Below are 23,490 nucleotides of genomic sequence, written 5' to 3'. Positions count from 1 at the left end.
ATTCTCTCTCATTCTTTCTCTCTCCCAACTCTCACCCAACGCCATGAGAAGGGATTCTCTGCTCATCCCCTCCAAACCCATGCCGCTCTTCTTCTGCCTACAGAGATGCTCTAACCTCGGAGAGTGAGAGGTACAAGACACGGTGAGTTAGGGGGAACCCAAATCAGAAACTACAAATTCAGCGAAGATTGCTGAGACAATCTTGTTTGGGACTGGTCTTATTAACTTATCAGCTAGGCACCGGGTCTACCCCAACCCAGACCCATTAAGAAGCAAAAAATAATTGTATTCGTCTATTAGACAACTGGGTAATATTCTATGGGAAGGGGAAAGATGGGAAGCGGATTGAGTAGTTCAAACATTCTGAACATTGAATATGAAGATCAGCTCCTGGTCCTTGGTCCTAGCAGTTGGATTCCATTAGTAATCTTCCGTAATCCTGATAGCTAACGCCTGGCCCAATTTTTCTGCAGAACAGAGCGAGCGTTGACTCCTCTGAGTAACAACACTCCCGGCTGGGTTCTTATAACATGATCCAATTCCAGTCTAATCTTGCCTTGTAGTAAGCTTCCATAATCCTGATAGCTAACGCCTGACCCAATTTCTCTGAAGAACAGAGCGAGCGCTGGCCCCTCTGAGTAACAACACTCCCGGCTGGGTTCTTATAACATGATCCAATTCCATTCTAATCTTGCCTTGTCATCGCTCTCTCTAAACAAATTAAGCGTCGAAATTTACTTTAAACCATAAACCAATGGTGGCTGATGGTAGCCAATAAGCACTCTCCTCTTGTTTCATCTTCGAGGCGAGGAGAAATGCTCGTACCGTTCATGGAATTATGCAAGGGTCTCGGTTCTGTTAGCCATGAAGGACAGTCGGAAGTTAATATTCGCTTAGGGTAGAGAGAGAGGAGAGAGAGAAGAGAGAGAGAGAGAGTGTGAGGTTGGGGAAGATGAACAATATTTTCTCGTCCAAGGGTAATATGGGGATTAAAAAATATTACAATGACCTTTTTGGATGGAAGGCTAACGGAAGGGGTCTTTGTCTCACGGTCATAGTACAGAGGTTTTTTGTCCCAAAACAAAGTACAGGGGGTCTTTGTCACAGACCCCATAGTACGGGGGAGTCTTTGTAATTTACCTTAATTTTTTTGTTAGAATGGGCCGTCTTTTCGAACCGAAGTGTGGAGCCATCAATCTGAAAACCGACGACTAGAACGATTCTATTTCCAGGTCGTTTTTTAGAACCATACTCTCTTATTAGTTATTCTCCATGCAATTAAAACCGAACATCACTGAGAGTGAGCTCAATTTGCGGGGGCATGTTAGCACATGTACAGCTCGACAATTACTAACTCAGTCACTCACTAATTCTCCTATTAATTACTTAATTATTTTATAACTAACCAAATTTACCCTGTATCTTTTTTTGAAATTCAAATTGGTATTGTAAATGACAATTGTATATATTTGGTTTCAATTACAATCAATCTCGCGAGAGAAAATCCTTTTTTTCTATACTATCTAATTTTTGCATTCTTCCTAACTGAAACATATTATAATGTTGATAAAGTAACAAAGTCCTTTACATTAGGAGCCCATGGATGGTAATTAGTAAAAGTAAAAAGATCCTGGTTCAGAGTTTTTGCTTTCTGAGCTATTGTGTGTGGGCTTGGAGATTATATCTCCAATTTAATTACAAAACAAAAAGAGAAGGAATTGAAACTGTTAAGCAAATTTTCAGTCTTCTATAAAAGCCAGAGGTAAGACCAAGGAGAGCAGCTTAGTGCTTGCAACACCAAAAGGGAGTCCAAGCAAATGAGAATATGTCCTTGAGAAAACTGCTTTGCAAATTGGACGCCTTGGAAAATTGCCAATAGCTCATCTTCGGCTGCAAATCCTCGACTTTGAGCCTTTCCATCCACTAAATATGATAATTTGTATATGAAGTTCTAAGCTGCAAGATTTTGTATAAGATCAAGGCTTGGGAGTGTTTAAAAATAAGTGCTTATTTGGGTCGAGACCGTACCATGCATTAATCACTTATTGGTGTTTGTGAAATAAACCTGAAATAAGTGCTTATTTAAAAAATAAAGGCTTATCTTGTAAGCCCAAATTTCTAGCTTTTTTTTTTAAGTTCTTATACAATAAGCACTTATTCAATTTTTTTCTTCCAAAAGTATCCCTAGTTGAATTGTGAAATACCACTTATAAAACTATCCCTAGTTGAATTTTATAGAAGTGCTTTTATTAAAGTGCTTTCATAAAAATACTTTTATAAAGTATTTTCATAGAGTACTTTCATAAAAGTGCTTTCATAAAAATATTTTTATAAAAGTACTTTCGTAAAATGCTTTCATAAAAGTGCTTTCTGCTTTTGTAAAATTTAAAAGAAAATGAAGGAAAAAATAGACACATGCTTATTTAAGTGCTTATGGGAGAAAATTAAAGACTATCAAACTCCCAATATGAAATATGTGCTTATTTTTTGAAGCACTTGAAAAAGTTGGGTGCCAAATGTAAATAAGTGATAATTGAAATACGCACTTGATTTTAAGCACTTATTTATAATATGAGAATTCCCAAACATGGCCTTCAAAGATTATTCACTTTCATTAAGATCCAATGCACAGAAATTTGGTGATCCTTGAAACATTTTTTTATCGCAAGCATACCAGATATAGTAAAAGGCTAATGCATACCAACTTAAAATCAAGTTGGTTAGATTATTATATGGGATAGAATTGAGGAGAGAATTAATGCACTGGAGCCACGAGTCTTGGCCTTTGTGTAAAAAAGATGATTCATTGATTCAAAGTCCTAAACACAAAGGCCACATTGTTTATCCTGAGGATTTCCTTAGTGAAAATTTTTTCTTTCACAAGAATATAATTGTTGATGATTCTCCAAAGAAGTAATTGATATCTCGATGGTATGGGAAGTTTCCAAATCCTTTTATAACAATTCTTCTAGGGCTCTGAGATGGATTGAGAATTGGTATGGTTAATCTTGACATAGATCTATTTAGTTAAGAATTTCCCTGAGGGATGAAGTAGCCAAATCCAAGAGGTGAGGGTAACTCCAGGAAGGATGGGAGTACTTGGGGCTTCTCATTTGGAACTTGTTATTATCTTGAATCCAAGGAACATGCCCAATTGGGGTGTTTGAATGGAGGTTATCAAGTACCCCACTTCATGAAAAAGATCCTAAAGCATAGATGCAACTACCATCCAATGGAGCGAGCTAGATTGCTTGACGAAATAGGGGAAACTACCTACATTTTTTAGATACTTTGATTTTCATATTTGGGCCCACAACATTATGTTGTTCATTCAGGAATCACCAGAAGCAGTATCCTAAAAGTCCCCAATGGGCATTAAGTTTCTTTCCTGTTTCTCATATATTATGCCATTAACACTCTCTCCTTCAATAACTCATGACACCAATTCTCTCTCATCTTCATTATTTCATTAAATTGCCTAAAATTCATTAGGGTAAATCTCTTAAACTACCCTTAAGTTTTAGGAATATATTAAAACGTCCCCTATTGTTTGCAAAAACCATTAAAGTACCCCACTAAGTTTTCTGACAATAGGACAAATACCTCCCATCCATTAGTTCTCTGTTACATTCCATTCACATGTGACATCACATGACTGCTATAATATTTTAAAAACCCAATTTTTTCCTCTTTCTTCTTCAACATTTCTAATTACTGAAACTCATCTCTTCTATCACATGCATTCCCACTACCAAAACCCATCTTTCCTATCACTGGCTTCCCCGAATGGCACTAACAAATATTATGTGTACTTGTGTGCTGTCATTCATGGGGAGATATTCCCAATGCATGGCTGCAATGTGATGTGAGGTTGGTGTGAGGCACGCTTTGTGAGGAGCAAATCCAATTTCAAGTTTGCTACCAATTGAGTTAAGAAAGAGTTTAGTACCAAGTTTGCTTGAAAACACAACAATTTCTATATTTTCACATATTCCATAGAATATAGCAAACTTGTTATTCAATATAAACTTTTTCACCTTGTTGGACTCTTTTAGGGCCTATTCATATCCTCTTAACTCTTATCTCTAAAATGGCATTGTATCACTTTCACAAAGAGAGGGGGTGTTCAGTTGCCACTTTTTAGTCAGCCTTAATGTACCAAATGATGTCATAAAATCTTTATTTACTTTCCAAAAATACCCCCATTTACTCCTTATATATATATATATCAAGGTCTAACCCATCCAACCTATATAGTTGAACTATTGGCCTACAACATAGAGGCAAAACCAATTGAACCTCTAAGTTAGTTTTTTAATTAATTAATAGAGCAATATTTAATTAATACCTAACTATATATTAAATAGTAAAAATTTAATTACTTTTTAAATAATTGATTATTAATAACTATATATTATTAATTATTTTATCAAATATAAAATAATTTTAAAAATTATTATATTAAAATTAAATATTTTAAATAATAACTAATTATTATTAATTAAATGATTAATAAAATTAATTAATATTTAAATTTAAGTATTTAAATTTAATAATTATTAGCAAATTTAACATAATAATTAATTATTTAATTATTTTATTAATAATTATTAAATAAGAATAATTAATTAACTATTCAATTACTCAATTGTTTTGTAATAATGATTTATTTTTATTAATTATTTAACTACTTAATAATTAGTTATTTTTATTACTGATTAATTATTAAATAATTAATCATTTCTACCTATTTATTTTTTATTTTTTATTAATTATTTGTAGTTATATATATTTTATTAAAAATTTTATTTAATTATTTATAATTTTTGTTCAATTTATTTATGTTTTAACCATTTTATTTTTATTAATTAATTTTTAGTTGTTTTATTAAATTGTTAAAGATACTTTCTCATTTCCAAGGTTAAAACAATTAATTTCTCAGTTTTAGTACTCAACATTCAGATTTAAGACAATACTAGTAGGGATTCATGTGATGAGTGAGCTTTGATAAAGAGAAGTTGAAGCAAAAGGTTTAAAATTATTAATTAACAATCAATATCAAAATTGTTATTATCAATAATAACAATGAATAATTCTTTTATTATTTAATAAATCATATGGTTTTATATAGATAATATATGTAGGTAATTACTAATATATTTGTTTTTTAGTTTATGAATTACTTATTGTTATTAATGATTTAACTTTAACAATTATTGTTAGTCAATTTGTACTTTAAATGAATTTTTTATTCTTAAATAAAAAAGTACATCTTTATATGTTAACAAAAGTACCAAATTACCCTTTATTAACACTGAGAAAAAGATATAAACAAATTAATCACAGAGAGAGAGAGAGGAATGGGGCAATGTAGCAAATAGACAACATTTCTTGTATATGATTATTACATATTCAGCCATGGTGGATTGGAGGGGAGGTGTGAGATGGCATATTTTGTGACATCTACCAAAATATAAAAATGAAAGATGCTCACATTTGAATTTTTCTCCTCTCCCACTTTAATACTACATTAAAAAAATAAAAACAGAAGAGGAAAAAGGTCTTCAATCTCCCCCACCACTCTAATATTTATTTCCTCTCTTAAATTAACCAAAAATATTCTTCTTCTTCTTTGGTAATTTCTTATTCTCCAATGGAACTATAATGAACGTTCTAAACTTCTAACTCCATTCTTTTCCTCTTTCCTCCTTCAAGTTCTACCTTATTCCTTGTTTAATTTTCTTTCCCAAGTCCCAACAAAGCTGCAACATCAATAGATTAGTATGACTGTGAAAATTAAATGGACTTGTCAATACATCAACCTTTGGGATGCGCATCTCATGATTTATAGCTACATCCTACATGAGCAGGGGAAGCTCCTCTTAAATAACAACCTACACAGGAAACAATATATGAAGTTTATATGTCAAACAACTATAAAAAGAGTTATGGACACTCAAATAATTGCATGCCTACCATGTTCAGGTATAGAAAACTCCATTGAAGTGTGGATGTACATTCAAATCATTTGTACAGTTAAATACAAATTTATTTGCATTGCAACCAAACACAGCCTTAATCTCTCTAGCCATGCGACAATGTTGACAAGAATCCAAATTTGTTTAGCGAGCCCAAACTTAATGAAGGGGTGAGTTTCATCCTCGTCATCTCAATGTTAATTTTTGGTCAGGATTTTATTTTTTATTAGAAGCCACATGAACACTTCAATTTTGGACTCAAGTTTTAAGCGTCTACAGAAATATTGAGTTCATAAATAGTGTCGGATTTTAGTCCAACTAGAATTATCTTTTAAGTAAAGGAGATTTTAGTTTATAAATGGTCCGGAGTCACCTTTGCATTCAGCATATAGAATGTGGCAGATTTGAGGCCCCATTTGATTTACACTAATAGGGGTCTGGAATCAGAATCAAAATGGGCCGACTATTTGATTGAGTGGAATCGAAATCTTATTTTCATTATTGTTGGAATAATGTTCCTCCATTTATGGAAATGGCCTGTTCTTCCTTGGGAATGAATTCTTATTCCTGCTTATTCCAATTTCCATTCCTATTTCTGTTACTACGGGAATAGACCATTCTGATTTTAATTCCGATTTTGACTATCAACCAAACGGACCCTTAGTATACAATTGAGGATTAGCTCATGAAATCTAAGGTGGTGCTCGGTACTGATGCCCATTTCTCACATCAATGATTTCAAAATCACATATTAATTTGCTGTTTAATTTGGCCAATTTTTGAAAAATCCGTAAATTAGTCAGAAAATCGATTATTAAAGTCAGGCTGAAAAGAAGAATCACCAAAAACGATGATTCCTCTTGTCAGGCCATCTCCCATTATTTTTGAATGACGTGGCAGATAGGGGCCATACATAAACACAAAAATTACTACTGATGCTTACTACCAAACATAATTGCTCTTATTTCTGATATAATAGGATGAATAAATCAGTGGTTTTTAAAAAATCTAATAAAGCAATGAGCACCGATCCCAAACATCTCCTAAATTAATGCCTGTAGTCTATCGCGTTTTCACTTTTAAGTCGCCTCCCACCAGCTCCTTTGTTTCTACACTTTCCAGAGGAATGCATCCGAGCGTACTTCAGCCGTGGCAGTGGCGGTGGTGGTGCCAGCTTTTGGGAGGTTCGTAACCTTCTTTCGCCTTTACCGGAGAGTCAGTAAATGACAGAAAGGTATATCGATTGAGCTGCTTTCTGAACATATTTTTCGAATCAGAGAAGAACATGATATAATCAATTTTTTTTTTCTGTTTTTCTTAATCAAACCTTGATTGTTAAAACCTAAGAGAGCAAACCCAAATTTTTGGTTTTTTTTTTTTTTACAAATACTGCATAAGTCACCTAAAGGGATAAGCGGTTGCTCTCCTTAATTTATGTCATCAACTGTTGTCATACAGCCACTTGAGCCGCTGCTAACCTAGCGATTGGAACCCTGTCATCAGATTTCAGAAACCAAAATTAGAGCAGAAAATTTGATATCAGAACCAATCATGGGTGCTTATGGCTGGACTGGATGGACAAAACTAAAATTTACTCTTATCAACCAATCGTTGCATACCTGAATGGAGAACATGAGACGTAGTCAAGTCCAACTTCTGCAAAGAATGCTACAGAAGAAGGCTCTCCACCATGTTCTCCACATATACCAACCTGTTTATCGGCATTGCCAAACAATGTAATTAAATCCATATGAAAAAAAAGAAAAAAAACTGCGTATTGAGATCATACATAATGTGCTGCAGAAATTGGTTTAGTTGTTCATGTGGCAACCTTGCACAGAGATGTCTCAAAGATGATCCAAGTATGACACAGAATGACTTTGACCCAACTAGGCGCAAGTCAGGTGAGTACACTCATTTGATCATGTCAAGTTTATGGATGATTCTTTTTATCGGACCTGAAGATGCTTATTCCCACTAACTCACACAGAATCTAAACTGTGTATTTATTGACTTCTTCAAATTAGAAGAGGCATTCCATGTTATTGGATTTGAGTGTGTTGATGGCAAAAGTTGCATTTTAAGTTTGCAGAATTCCAAACACCATTATGGTAAGAATGTTGATTTACGGGGCTAGATTTCAACCATGGACAGAGGAAAAATCCCATAATAGCTAAAGTAAGCGATCTAATTCAATATTTACAGGTCAAGATCTAATACCGACCTTCAAGCTGGGCCTTGTTGATCGTCCTTTTTCTGTGGCAATCTTGACAAGTTGGCCTACACCTTTCTGATCAAGTACCTGAAACCCCAAATCCATTAAATCATGAACATTGTTGTATATTAGACCATTTAGAAGTCTCATTATATTTTGGAGTTCCTTGTTATATTTTGTAGGATAATTTGAATGAAAAAAGGAATGCAGAAATTAGCCTTTCACCACAACTCCCCAGTAGGTAGAATTTTCTTTTCATTGTATGCTTAGTTCCCAAAATTGAAGAGTTGAGGGTGCAATTCTAAAGGATAGATCCGGTGAGTGTGAACTTAATTGTTTCAACCCTTTGAATTGGGCTTGGCCCTGCAACCCAGAGTTGCAACTCGTATGAGGTATAGGCAAACTTCATTGCATGACGGTATGCACATCTTTTGGTCTGCAGAAGTGTCTCTAGCAATCCCAACTGAAAACTAAGCATGTCTTGATCTATTGGCTTTAAAACTGCGGCTTCAACCAAATTTGAGTGGATTACAGAGATCACAGTAAAAGTTTACAACATTCATGTACTCTACCTCAAAAGGATCATGCTGTAGGATGCCCTTGGATAGATATATGGGAAGAAACTTGCCAACATCATCTCTACTATAACCAAATGTCATTTGTGTGAGGTCATTCGTCCCAAACGAGAAGAACTCTGCTTCCTTTGCAATCTATAAGTGCAAGTCATTCATGAAATTAGAAAAAGTAAATGGATATTGAGAATAGAAAGGTAGAACATATGAAGGTTAAAAAGGTTCACTTGTTAGGTAACTTTGAAATCAAAATTTTGTATGGCTAGCCTATCCAGAGAATATATAAATAAACATTTTCAAAGTGGGATTAGTGAAAAATGTAATAGAATATGCTTGTGAAAACAATAAATGGAGTTCTGTTATTTCAACACACCTCATCTGCAATTAGAGCAGCTCTAGGAATCTCAATCATTGTCCCGACCTTATAGCTTATGGTGCTGCCCATCTCAGTGAACACTTTCTTTGCGACATTCCGTATTAAATGGATTTGGTGTCCCAATTCCTGCCACTCAAAATTTTCAGTATTCAAAACAGAATTTTGATTACCTTCCTAAATAGTAAAAAGCCTATCTCATATCTTTGGAAACTTGAGGCTGCTTGGGGACTCAGGGTTGATAAATTAGATTTATCGAATGCTTTCATGAGATTGGGGGACAAAATGAAAGGCAAGTAAGCAAAAGAAATAAAATTCATGCCTGAGGTGTTCCAACAAGTAACCATTTATCGAATGCTTTCATGAGATTGGGGGACAAAATGAAAGGCAAGTAAGCAAAAGAAATAAAATTCATGCCTGAGGTGTTCCAACAAGTAACCATTTATCGAATGCTTTCATGAGATTGGGGGACAAAATTAAAGGCAAGTAAGCAAAAGAAATAAAATTCATGCCTGAGGTGTTCCAACAAGGGGAACCATTATTTCAGGGTAAACTTTAACACCCTGGTTGCTCATAGAGATGGCAGCCTGAAAGATGGCATTCGCCTGCATTTCAGTTAGTTCCGGGTACGAGATTCCAAGCCTGGTGACACATGATCAAGAGAAAATAAGTTCACAAATGAATACTTTTGAGATCCTTTTATGTACTTCTAAAGTTCTGTTAAGGATCTAATTGCACATTATCAATTTGAACACATGCGAGCTTGCACGTTAACAAATAATATGAGGTGAACCGGTGAGCATTCATCCCAGTTGAACTACATGAAGTGAATTTGCTGGAAGATTTAGTTCAGTGAGTTTACATTTTGCAGCACAATAGCGTAACCAAGAGGTTTCAAGCTAAATTGCCACTTACCCACAATAAGTAGGTTTTGTGGTACCTGCAACCCTGTCTTTTATCAGATTTGCATTTATCCCCCTAGGTTTTTCAAATTTTATATTTGTTTTCCTTTATATTTTTAAGTCATTTGCATCACACTTGATGCAAACAAGTATCGACTTTTGAGGCTTTGTCTTATAGTAATAATACAAAAGTAAATAACTAATTCTATAGATATATAAATAAAAATTCAATAACAAAAATTCATAAATGAAGTTGACCCAAACATAGGACCATATGTCCAAAAAACCCTCAAATAAAATAAACAGTGTATCTCCTCACTTCTTTCTCTATTAGTCATACTGTAGTTGCATGCCACAATGTGTACAAGCGCATCATGCTAGACAATGTGATCAGCCGGCTAGGATGTCCATGCCCAAATAGATTGGAGTATTAGCACAGATGAAGAAAATAGGGGAAACCTTTTCATTTCTTAAAATAAAGGTTCATATTCACATGGGTTTGGGAAAAGTGTTCATGTCAACTGTCAACCTGACAATTGTTTACCCAAGATTGAGAAATTATAATTTGTAGGCAATATGCTATTGATGGATTAACGTAGATACAGACAGGTAAATGAAAATCTTAACTTCGTAGAGGTCCGCTAAACAAGCAGTAAGATAAATCAAACTAGAATTGATGATTTTAATTTTTAAGGTAAATCAAACTAAATGTAGAGGTCCTCTAAATAAGTATATGCATTGCACTTTCAGTAAAAGCTAGAGCACTTTAGGGTTGCAACCAAAATTGATGACTGGGAGATATTTTGAAGCAATTATATTTGTTACTACAAGGAGACAGTTCTTTAGCATTAGAGTGGGTTGGATGAAATGGAAGCATACATCTGCCCCTCCCCAGACCCCACATTGGTGGGAGCCTTGTGCACTGGGCTGCCCATGATTGGTATTGGCAACCGCAATAAAAGGATTGCTTTATAATATGACTATGAGATCCATAATGGTGTATGGATTAAAATATTGGATAACCAAAAAACATGTTCCCATAAGTTGAGCATAGATGGGATTAGTGGTAACACTAAAAATGAAAAGAATAGGAAATGAACACATTCATAGTTACTTAGGAATAGCTGCAATTGGTAAGAAAACGAGGGAGAGCCAACTAAGATGGTTTAGCTATGTGCGTGTATGACAAATGAATGTGCAAATAGGTATGAATAATTTGTTGCAAATTGAGGGCTTTAGATGAGCAAGGAACAACCAAAGAGGACATGAGTTGAAGCAAAACTCGGTAAGAAATCAAACCTGCAGCCACGGAAGCCAAGCATGGGATTTACTTCTGAAAGTTTCTCAACTCTTGAGAAAACCTCATCTTCAGTCATGCCGGTGTCAGATATTAGTTCAGTGACAATATTTTCTATGTCACCTTCTGGAAGAAATTCATGGAGTGGAGGATCTAATAATCTGATTGTCACAGGAAGACCTGTAATACCAATATCTGGTGTCATGTAAACTAAAAATGCAACACAAAAAAAAAGCAGGGAAATGTTCAAGGAACTGTAATAAGAAAACTACCACACTGTATATGGTGGTGAGACAACATTACAGAATGAAAAACTAAATTACTTATTTCAAGTATTTCATAATGTATACTTTTCCATCACATTTATATTTAAACAAACAGAACCAAAGACATCAAGATGCACCACATGAATCGGCATACAATAACAGAAAGGCAAGGGCCACACATGCAGTACCATGTCTGTTAGTGGACTGGTGCATGAAGGATATAAGACATTCAAGCATACTAAGTAGGGCTCATGAGAAGCTCCATTCCCATAGAATCAAATTTAGGTCTCCAATGTGTTTATTGACTGTCAGAAGAATGGAGGGGTTAAACCTACTTGACTGTTTGGATCATTTTCAGAATGCATTTTATGTAGGATATCTTCTATATAAAGCAATTTGTTGTGATTGGGCATGTAAGTACCTCATCCAGTGGTCCACAAGGAAAAGATCTTACAAATTTCCCTTAACATAGTTTCATAGAGGAAAGAAAAAATTTACCATCCATTGCACGGAAAATGCCTTCAAAGTCAGATTTTTGATAAGGCAAAAGCAAATCTAGTGCTGCTTTTCTTTGTTCAAGCGTTGCTGCCATTATCATCTGTCTCACGGCCTTTATCCTCTCATCTGATGCAAAGAACTGACATACAAAAAACAAAACTCAACAGTTATTCAAGGTAAATGTATCAAATAACATGTAAGATTTCTTAATTGAGCTACAAAATTTATTTGCATTGTTTTAAATTGAGGACAGAGCATACACATGAGACTACATTTCTTAAGTTGTTTACTTTCTTATGAGGAACAAAAAGTTTTATTAGTCTTGCAGTAGTAAATACACTCACAACTTTCCATGAGAAAATTAAAAGGAATGTTCCTACAAGTATTAAAAGGAATGTTCTCGTAGTATTTAGAAAACAAAATGAACCAATAATCTCAAGAACCGATTTTCTACTTTTTTTAACTTTGTTGGGGGGGTTGTTGACATGCATTCTATAATTGGTGTTCAAAGGAATGTTCTCATAATGTTTTGAAATCAAAATGACCCAACAATCTCAAGAACCAGTTTCCTACTTTTTTTAGCTTTATAGGGGGGAGGGGGGACGGGGGAGTTGGCAAGCATTCTATAATTATAATAGGTGTACAGGTGTGTCTACCTACTGGGGCAGCTCATCCTAGGAGGGGTTTCAATTCCTAAATCTATCCCTAAGAGGGCAGAACAATACCAACTTTCCTGTTGATATGAGAACAATGTTGTCATAAAATTTAGAGTTCTAGAAAGAAAAAAAAGTACAAAAGTTCATCATCTACCATGTGCTCCGTCCTACAAAGTCCAATCCCTTCTGCACCATTGTTTCTTGCAGTTTGTGCATCATCAGGTGTGTCTGCATTTGCCATAACCTACCAAAGCACCATATTCCTCATACATTAGCTGGAGTTCCCAAACATATATACAAGCACAATTCAAATCCCTTCATTTGAATTGTAAGTTTGAGAAGATCAAAACCTGGTGCATTAATGCACATACGTGTACAAATTGGTATTGAAACTTTACCTTTATACGTCGCATTTCATCAACCCAAGACATGAATGTCTGCAAATCACCACTGATGGCTGGTGGTGCGAGTGGCTGTTTCCCCAATATCACTTCTCCTGTAGACCCATTAAGTGATATCCACTCCCCTTCCTTAATAACCTTATCTCCAACTAAAACCACCTGCTTTATGAATAATACAATTGATGTATTATAAGTAGTGCGATGTTATGTACTTAACATCAGTTACTCAGTTCGTAATAAAAAGCATTTATTTCACCTTCTCACTGTCATTCACTCGAATATCGGAGCAGCCTGAGACACAGCATTTTCCCCATCCACGAGCTACAACAGCTGCATGGGAGGTCATGCCACCTCTAGCTGTCAAGATACCAGTGGCTGCATGCATCCCCCCAACATCCTCTGGGCTGGTCTCTGTCCGAACCTTCATCCACAAGCAACCCACTCAATTTTATGGACATTATTCCAATTATAAACCGGAAATGGACAATTGACCTACATGATGGCATACATTACAAGAACTCGTGGATGAAGAAATTTGAGATGATTATTCAGAAATTTCCTCAAGGCAATATCATTTTCTGAATAAAAGTAGGTGAAAATAAAGATATACATATATAGCTTTGTGAAATTAAGATGACAACTTTTCCAAGTAGAGAAATAAAAGATAATTATTAATTCAAATGGACAATTTCAGGTGGTGATGGATCCCCCTCAGAAAGTAATTCTAACCACAAACATCACCATCATTTAATCAAGACCATCTGATATGTTACATTCCTTTCTATAGTTTAGAAACAAGCATGACAAACCACTGAGAAGAAGCTAAGATGACACTTCTAGGATCAGGTTCTTACCAAGATAACTGCCTTTCCTTGTGCATGCCATGCTTCAGCATCATCAGCACTAAACACTACTTGACCCACTGCAGCTCCTGGTGATGCAGGCAATCCAGTGGCAATCACATGCTCCTTGTAAGTTGTTGGATCTTCAAACTGATCCAGGAAAATTAAGAATTAGATTATTTGAACACATTCTTCTGTCCAGATGTTAAGGTATGAGGTGTAGTTCAGAATGCAAACGGTGTTACTTCAGCACAAGGAAGCATAAGCCTCCTCAATAGGTGTAAGCTTCCTAATTCTTCTTGCCGAGTCAAACTCCCAAACATGGTGTCAGATTCTGATTCATGTGGCTGTGTTCATTAACACTGGCGAAAAAAATAATTTTTATAGCTACATAACCCCAAGCCGATGAATCCCAATCCACTCTGAATGAGATTTGACTCAGGTCACTCTCCTCAAATAGATTTTGAAGTTAGGCCAGGGTATTAACCAAAGTCTAATAAGCCGCCTAATCAGCTGAACCAAGTGTATAGATGCCACTCATGTGGATGGACATTGGGACTAATAAAAGATGCTAAATGTATCATTAACTGTATGTGCATGAGTGCATCTGGGAAACCTCATGTTTCAAAACATGCATATAAACATAGGATTATCATAATTTATAATGCAATGTGATTTTATAAACAGAATAAGATATGCAAAAGAGTAATGTGTATAAACTTCATGCACCCAGGGTTACGGTGGTGTTCTCAGTCCAAGAAGTTCAGTTACATTCCACCAATACTGTACTAATTCCTCCTAAATGAACAAGTAATCTAAAGTAGGTGATAATTATGGTAGGAGTCAGTATCCACTAAAACAAGTTAGAAGGTCAATGTCAGTATTATTATTTTTATATCATGCCCAATTCTCTTTAATATGTATACCTGTGGGTGAAGAAGTTGGTCAAGATGTTGTGGCTCCACCATCTTAATAGAAGAACGAATATCAACAAGATCTTCTTTAACCATGTCAACTGCAATCTTTACAGCACCTCTTCCAGTTCTCTTCCCTGATCGGCATTGCAACATCCACAGCCTATTTTCTTGAACTGTAAATTCGATATCCTATGATCATAAATGGAAAACCATCTCAGTAGTAGAAGCTATCTAAAACTAAAAGGAAAATAATTAGTCAAAAATATCCTAGCAATATAGTCACATGACTTCATGTCAAAATTTGAAGATGAGCATCAAGATACTAAAAATTAAGGGAGGGAGGGGAGCAGCATTTCAAATATAAAATTCTGTTGTTATGTTCTACAATTTCTTAAGAGACATGAAGTTACACTTTTAGGCTTGTCTTAAGCTGAATTGAAGGACATGAAATTTATTGGCATCAAGGTCAAGGTACCTCCTTACAGTCTTAAATCCAAATCCCATTGGTCTTGTTTCAAAAAATGCAGGATGCATTAATTGCAGATTGTACTCCTTGGGGCTTGCCGTATATAGAACCCATGTGCCTGATTTTCTGATCAGCAGCAACGTTTCAGTCAAAGAAATAAAAACAGTAATAGATACTTTTTGTAGTTATTTAAATTAATACTTATTTATAATGTTCAAATTGTTTAGGAATTTTAAAACGTTAGTAAGTCTCCATCACAGCAAGCTTTCCTTTAAAGCCTGCAACCTACAGTGTAAATGTCATGTCTTTTTTGGTCCATTTATTAGCATTATAACCAATTTTAAATACTGTAAATGAATCAAAATGTTAACCTTAACTAAAGAATTTTTCCTCTGTTGTCGAATTTGTTAATTATGTTTTTCCAAAAAAAAAAAAAGATCTTTTTTATTATGTTATTACCTTGGCATGCAAACTGATACTTTTTTCTCAGATACCCGTAATGGATGCCATCTAATTTTTTGCAACTTACCTTGAGCTCACAATCATTATTATGCCATAAATCTGAGTATAAAAGATTCATTCCTTCAAAAGCAACTTGAAAGCCATGTTGGAGCTAGTACATAGTTCCCTTTCTCCAATTGAGAAGAAAAGTGTGACTTAGATCCCTAGTATCAAGGTACCATTATTTATTTATTTTTCACAAGGCGGTAATTTGAAGCAAAACTGATATTAATATGCCTCCTGGGTCATAGTTCCCTAAATAATTGTGGGCTTGCATGTCACCCTATATGATTTTTCTGAAGTATTGTCCTGACAAAATCTCAGAAACACATGAAGCACATTCCCTCTCTAAAATACTAGTTTGGCATGTACTGTAAACTAAGAGAAAATATGTGATTTAGATCCCAATGGAACACTTAAAACAAGAAGCCATCAACTCAGTAAAGAAGGATCTCGTACTGAAATATTTTACCATCATATCTTTGTAGTGTTTCTCCAGAATTTTACAGTTTTCCACAAGTTCCTTATAAGCTTCAGGCATGCATTGCTTCATGGTGTCCAGGTCCTCCGGTGTTCGAATTCCAGCAACTACATCCTCTCCCTGCATAAATAAAAGCCACGATTTCCCCATGAGTTTAACTATCAGATGACTCAACAATAAATCCAATAGGAAAAGATGCTCTAAATATATATAAACAAGAAAGGCTAGGATGGAAATAAGATTTTGTGCACCTGAGCATTGATAAGAAATTCACCATACAGCTTCTTCTCCCCAGTGCTTGGGTTCCTAGTGAAGAGAACACCTGTTCCAGAAGTTTTCCCCATGTTTCCAAAAACCATAGATTGAATGTTGACAGCAGTCCCCTTCAATCCAGTTATTTGGTTGATGCTCCTATACTTGATGGCCCTTGGACTGTCCCAAGAATCAAAGACTGCTTTGACAGCTAATTGTAACTGCTTTTTTGGGTCTGCAGATACAGGCAAGCAACTAATATAAGTTTTTGCATACTCCTTACAGAAAATAATAGAACTACACCAATACTATTTGGCTGAATGAAATTAGCCTGAGAGAGAGGTACCTGAAGGAAACTCTTCACCGTTGGCTGCGAGGTAGACTTTCTTGTACTGTGCCACAACCTCTTTAAGATCAGCAGCTGTTAGGTCAGTGTCAAGTTGAACTCCTTTTGTAGTCTTCAGGTTTTCTAACTTCTCCTCAAATAATGAGTGTGGAATGCCCATGACCTCCAATCATGGAACAATTAGATAAGGTTAAGACAGGCTACAACAATTAGGTGAAGTATTAAATAAAGGCAATTCAGAACAAGATGCACCTTGGTTGGAATTTCAATATTGTGGTTTTCAGTTGTATATGAATCAACAAATGTTCAATCTTGCAAACTAAAGATGGAAATGAGATAATTTGACGATTTCAAGCAATGAATTCATTTCCGTTCTCCTTTTTTTAATAACTGGAACTGATGACATTTTTCTTTTGTTGTAATAATATTGTGAATTTTCATATGCAATGAAAACTAAAACCAAATAATTAGATTTCATGTAGCACTCAGACATTTCATACGTGAATTTGCAACTCTCAGATAAAATACTAGGTAAAGAAGACATTAGTTAAAACCTTTAGTTGGGCTATTAGACAAACACAAAAATGCAACAACACAAGTGAGAGAATTAACAGAAACCCACTTAATAAAAACATCAATTTTAGAATTTTTGTGAATGCTACATACAAAAATAAAGAACTATTGATTAGCTTTGCGAATAAAATGATTAATATATGTCTATGAACTCCGTGCATCCATGGACATCACTTACAACATCTCCGAACATGTCTAGAAAACGTCTGTATGAGTCGTAAGCAAAGCGCTCTCCGCTCTTCGCAGCCAAACCACCAACCACTTCATCATTGAGACCAAGGTTAAGGACAGTGTCCATCATGCCAGGCATGGATATCTACATGAAAGAACAAAAGAATACTCTTAATTAGTAATTCCCAATTAATCCAATAATGGATCATTTAGTGCACTAAACATTACTCTCGAAACCAGTTCAATCCCGAAATTGAACGGGCTTTGTTCAGCATAGAAAGTTCCACAGTGGCCTCCGAGTGAATGGTGATGATGCTGACAAGAAATATATGGTACCCTACCATCTTGTCACGTGGAATGTTCGTATTTGTTTAGTTCCACTAAAGCAACCCAACTAGATAGATCATACATGAGACGCTTACCGCAGCTCCTGATCGCACAGAGAGGAGGAGGGGCTTAGAAGGATCACCAAGAAAAGCTCCCATTTCCTTCTCCACGCTCTTCAAAGCCTCTAATATCTCCTCCCACAGGCATTCTGGCAAAATTTTTCCATTCTGCTGGTAGTCTTGGCATGCCTCTGTTGATATTGTGAGACCTGGTGGTACGGATAACCCAATGCTTGCCATCTCTGCAAGGTTTGCTCCTTTCCCACCCAACTGCAATACAAAGATTAATTAGGAGACAAGGTATAGGAATCACATTAACGGATGAATGACAAGTGAAAAGGTGATGACGCATTAATAAAAGCTCTTATGTATGATATTTACCACACTTGTACAGTAGTCTGGTATATTTCAAGTTGGGAGTAAATCAGTTTACTCCACTAAAAAGTATACTGGGCCAAAACCGTGAAATCACGGCCTTGGAATTTCAAGCTTTCAAATTTGTCCTCCTAGGATTTCGGAGTTAGGACCCACACTGACCTAACTTTTTGAATTGCCGAAAGGTGAATTCCATTACTTTCATCGGGAGAATAAAGCTATCTATAGATTGGGTCTGATTCCAGACAGGAAGGACCAACCTCAACTGATTATTAATTCTACAAAATAGAACCTGATTTAAGATCCAATTATACGTAGCCCCATTATTAATCTATAAAATGGACCAGTCCCAGACTGACTATTAATCGTGCTAATCGGGTCTGAGCCATTAAATCCAACTATACTAACCAATCTCAGTTCAATTATTAATCAAGACACAAACCACAAAATCAGAGCTGATATGATCGGTTCAATTCTATCAGCTAGAACCGATCCATTGACAACCTCTATGGGAGAATGTTATCGTCAATTGCGAACTCACACTAGAGGTGCAGGATGCTAGAAGAGGATTACTTACCAATGATTTCATGCCCTTGTTTCCTTCGCTCCTTCCCTTGCCAAAAGTAAACACTCGCTGTTGTGCGCAAATTAAAAGCAAACAAGAATGATCAAAACCCAAATAAAGACACATCTTAGTTAGATGAAGCAGCCATTAAAAATGAAAGAAAGACCACATTACCTACGACTACTAGGCTATAGGTAATAAATACCTTCATGAATCATGATACTAATCGTACAATTGTGGCACAAGTACCCACGTTGTATTCTAGTGTGTTCAGCTTGTAGGCAATCTTCATGATTACATCCATCATATATAAGGTGAGCAAATGGGTAAGTTGTATCTGACACTGAATGAATTTGATCTTAAACCGGTTATATCCAATTTGTTACCCTTACCCAATAAGGTTCCTCCACCTAGGCTGGTTCCAAGAAGGGTTTACCTTAAATCAACCTAAAGAATCAACCTGAATTGGTCTTGGTGGAAGTTGTCTTGAAATAAATCCCAATATATTTTGAGGATGTAAAGATTTGGACTCGTGGTTACACTTGACCATTGAATCCCCTAAGTGATTTGATCATTTATCTTTATTTTAATATGTGAATGTGTATAATAACTAATGTAAAAGATATTACAAAATTTAATTATAATGATAAGTTTTGAACTATTTTATTTATATTATTATTAAATTTTTAAAGAATATGTTCATTTTTTTTAAGAACAAGTTCTTGGAATCGATCCCGATACCACCAAGCTTAAACCAACCCCAGATCTGATTTTGGTAGGATAATTTTCGATTTCAAAAACATGAAAATGATCACTATAAAATAGGTTCCAGGTTCTTCCTTGACACTGAACCTAATCGACCCCATGCTCACCCCTACCCGTGTACATGACTCGTTAACTCTAACACCTAGAGGTACAAGTTACAAATTTCTTTCCCAGTGAATGCTGAACATCAAGAGGACCCTCACCCTATTCACAAATGGGAAATGGTCGTTCAAGCTTCCACGTGGGCCCAAGTACCCAATAAATTCTGATTGGACAAAGGCAGACAAGATACGTATGCCAATTGCCACCTCTCTTCACCTTAGTAACATAACATATAAGCTCAACCATGTACCTTCTTAATAATGGTGGGCATTGGCTCAGAAGTCGGCACTGGCTCGGAAGTCAGGACGGCTCGGCATCGGTATCGGCTTCGGAGTGGCGCCACGCATCTCTTAGCCTTCGAGTATGGGAATCGGGAGTTAATCATGATGCGTTCGTCTTGAGCCGAGTTCAAGCCCAGCCGGTGGAAGCTAACAGAGAAACCACTTTCTGTGGGCTGCAAACCGGTGTGTTCCATGTTCTTGTCCTTCAGATGATGCCTTTGATTGTAGACGTCGGGGATGGACCCTACAAGCATACCTTTGATCACCGTAGACATTTCCACTTTGTTTCCTGATCCCACTCCCCTCTGCTTAAAACAGAACAGATGAAACAGATGAAACAGATGAAGCAGATGAAACAGCTGAGCCATCCATGCATAAAGTCATAAACCGTATATTTAACCCTTCCAATAACAAATAATTTTCCATTTTTCATTTCATTTGTTTGGAGTGGGACTGTGGGATACTAAAAAGGATAAAAAAACAAGGGAAAATCTATTATACCCGGAAAAACACGGTGCAGAAGAATTTTGTCCAATCAAAGCATCCTGTAATGAAGGATTCAACTACGATGCCAATCAAAGCATCCTGTAATGAAGGGTTCGACTACGATGCTAGAAAGTCATGATATTAGAAAAACTTACAACCAACCAATTAGGTGAGTTTTCGCTAAAATTTATGGAAAATTATAATTGGTCAAAGCCTTTTTCATATCATGACTTTTTATCTTTTTGGCATTTTGATGAATATCACCTGATTGTTCGCAATACTACTGTATCTTTAATTTCTTTACAACTTAATTCTTAATATTCTATGGTAAGTCAATGTAATATTTATTGCACAGACATACATTCTTCATTTCAATTTAACATTTTTGTTGTTATATGGGTTTGTGAAACTTGGATTTAACCAAATGGGAACAGTCCAAAGCCCAGGCCCAAAACAGTATAAAGCCAAGCCCAACGCCATCTACTTGATAGATATTTGAAACTCGAACATAAAGAAGATCCAGTCAACAAACATAGGGAAAATGCCCATATCCAATAGCAGATCGAATATCAAAAGGCCCGCTACATAATGGGCCCATCACTGGGTTTGGTCCGGTCTCCTTTTTATCGGGACCAGATCTACCATTACTTGGACCATACCAGACCCAAAACCAACCTAATTATTAATAAGAAATTTCGGTTCTAATATGATAAGACACAATTATAATTGAAACTTTAACCCGAACCGAAACTTCAACTGCTCCAATCCAACTTGACTTTTTTTAGCTTGAATTCGGGCTAACCCGGACCAAGTTGCATTTCCTAATTTCAACCCCCGAATGCAACCCAATCCCCAGACGGCCAGACCATCCATCCAATTTAGAAAGAAAACAGTTCAACACAGTTTATAAAACCCTCACGACGCATGTGCAAATTGGGTCCGGTTGGTCCACATTCACGCTGCAACGTGATTTCGAGTAGTTCTATCAATAAGAGTATAAGACCTGGACTTCACCAGATTCTTAGAGTATAACGCAGTCTCCAGGATGAGGGCGGGTATAGTATGACTTATGAGAAGAACTCTCGAGAGTGGGACCGAAAGAAAATACGTACTAACACGGTAACACCCTATGATCTTGATCTGACACTGTTCATCTACCGTAATGTAGTGTCAGATGATGTTGATAGTGTTGGAATATGCTTTGCTGACAGGTGATCTAGATTTCATGATTAGTATAACGTAATAAGATCACATCTCGCCCTACATACTGAGCATAAAATTCAAGAGGCCCACAACAGAATATTGTTGACACGCCTTTTTTCTATTGTAGGCAGAGAGATTGGTATCTAACAGTGCTGGCTAATTTCTATAATTCTATGGCCGTTAAAGTACAATCTTTCAATCTTGGACTAATTAGTAAATAATATATATATAAGGGGTTACTGATTAACCAAAATATGTTAAAAATGCGTGTGGTTCTGACATGCGCCATTTTCTTAGAAAAACGACAACAGTCTCAAAAACCAGGACAGGAAGATTTGTGTTCATTTCTTTTCTTTACATATTGTCAGAAGATGATATCACAATATGTAAAAGATCGCAGTGTTGATTCACCAATCAGGCAATCACCAATATAGCGTTGGCGTTAAGACGGCAGTTCCAAAGAGCAAAACTGATAGTGATCATTTCAAGCTCCGATACACTGTAATGTTTTGTATGAGCGATCCTTTTTTTTGTTCTTTTTCTTCTTGAGAAGGCATTGATTTCCTTCTCAATTCAAGAAAAATGAATACAGAGAGTAGTGAAAATGTTCACTATTTAATTATTTATCGATCATTTCAGGCTCAAATGATTCACAGAAGGAGAAGATGAATAGAATTCTAATCAGTTCTACTTGAATATCAATATATTGATCTTTCAGATATCGGATTGCAGAGGAGAAGACATGAATGAAGGGACAAAAGAAAAGCATGATCATCATGATCGTGTTTTTGTGAACATCCTACCGATTTCTATAAACGACGAATTGAATACAAAAGAAAACGAGAAGGAAAATTTTAAAAAAGTAAATCAACTTACCTCAGCGATGGATAGATAGATAGATAGAGTGCGCAGATCGTGTACTTCCGAAGCTTTAATCCGTAGCCTTGTAATATTCCCAACGTTGAGGAATGAAAATGGCGAATGATCAGGCTTGTGTTAAATAGCAGAAAAATAACGGAGAGAGAAGAAAGAAGGATATACAAAGTCTGACCCAGCTACTAAATTCCAACTATATCCCTGATTCCTAGGCAATTTGCTTGCCGTCACTATTTTCTGAGGATGGGAAGGAGGAGGTTGAGGACTGATGGAGTAATTAGACGGGACACACAGTCACACAAATACTTTATCTCACCCTCGACGGAGATAAACTCCTCAGCATTTATTAATTTACCATAATGCCCCTATCATCAATCATTCACGTTTCACACGCCTTTCCCTCCTCCACCCTCCACCAACTCTTGTTCACATTTTTTTCTTTTGCTTGAAAAATGGTTTATTTTTGGGGGGTGGTGTGTGTTTTGAATTGAATCCAACAATATGATCTGCCCCACCCTCAAATGTGGGAAGGGTTTTGCATTTTCATGTAAAAAAGGGTTTGGATTCTAAAATTCCAATTCACAATTACTTTTGGAATTTACACCCCCAAAAAAAAACAGAAAAACTAGGGATGGCAATGTAGTGTGTTCAGGGAGAGTTTTGTAAATTCGAAACATTACCCACCTCCCTGGACCTCTCAACCCATACCCTCCCCAAAAGTAGTAATAGGTTGGATTTTCAAAG

At 36.0% G+C, this 23,490-nt stretch overlaps 1 protein-coding gene and 1 long non-coding RNA gene across 6 annotated transcripts; one reads left to right on the top strand and one right to left on the bottom strand.

The window, feature by feature from the left end:
* Window positions 1–6,917: 6,917 nt before the first annotated feature.
* Window positions 6,918–23,046, bottom strand: LOC148867273 (pyruvate, phosphate dikinase, chloroplastic-like). 2 transcript variants are annotated; one of them, XM_088981568.1, is made up of 22 exons: window positions 22,747–23,046; window positions 20,151–20,486; window positions 19,046–19,102; window positions 18,130–18,363; window positions 17,715–17,852; window positions 16,964–17,126; window positions 16,617–16,852; window positions 16,357–16,485; window positions 14,927–15,106; window positions 14,013–14,150; window positions 13,415–13,579; window positions 13,156–13,317; window positions 12,912–13,001; window positions 12,102–12,240; window positions 11,340–11,517; window positions 9,651–9,780; window positions 9,139–9,267; window positions 8,766–8,903; window positions 8,203–8,280; window positions 7,598–7,689; window positions 7,381–7,471; window positions 6,918–7,233 (listed from the first exon to the last, which is right to left on the bottom strand). In XM_088981568.1, exons 2-21 carry the CDS (start codon window positions 20,454–20,456, stop codon window positions 7,429–7,431), a joined length of 2,925 nt encoding a protein of 974 aa, XP_088837694.1. In that variant the 5' UTR covers window positions 20,457–20,486; window positions 22,747–23,046; the 3' UTR covers window positions 6,918–7,233; window positions 7,381–7,428. The 2 variants fall into 2 exon arrangements, with proteins under 2 accessions (XP_088837694.1, XP_088837692.1); XM_088981566.1 differs by having other exon boundaries at window positions 6,918–7,471.
* On the top strand, window positions 7,074–17,037 carry LOC148867274 (uncharacterized). Of its 4 annotated transcripts, XR_016110909.1 has the most exons (4): window positions 7,074–7,212; window positions 7,782–7,882; window positions 8,064–8,089; window positions 8,184–8,420. It is a non-coding gene; the product is annotated as an uncharacterized LOC148867274 (long non-coding RNA). The 4 variants fall into 4 exon arrangements; XR_016110908.1 differs by lacking the exons at window positions 8,064–8,089; window positions 8,184–8,420 and adding an exon at window positions 16,903–17,037; XR_016110907.1 differs by lacking the exon at window positions 8,184–8,420 and having other exon boundaries at window positions 8,006–8,123.
* Window positions 23,047–23,490: the final 444 nt, after the last annotated feature.

The sequence above is a fragment of the Nelumbo lutea genome, chromosome 3 (genome assembly GCF_056320005.1).
Source record: "Nelumbo lutea isolate HS-2025 chromosome 3, American lotus-T2T, whole genome shotgun sequence".
Taxonomy (NCBI): Eukaryota; Viridiplantae; Streptophyta; class Magnoliopsida; order Proteales; family Nelumbonaceae; genus Nelumbo; species Nelumbo lutea.
This window is presented reverse-complemented; position numbering and strand designations above follow the sequence as displayed.

Coding starts and splice junctions, on each gene's coding strand:
- LOC148867273 (XM_088981566.1), bottom strand. CDS start 20,456: ATGTCTACGGTGATCAAAGGTATGCTTGTAGGGTCCATCCCCGACGTC. Junction 9,781..11,339: donor CTTGGCTTCCGTGGCTGCAG/GTTTGATTTCTT, acceptor ATGTGTCACCAG/GCTTGGAATCTCGTACCCGG. Junction 8,904..9,138: donor CTGCTCTAATTGCAGATGAG/GTGTGTTGAAAT, acceptor TTGCACTTATAG/ATTGCAAAGGAAGCAGAGTT.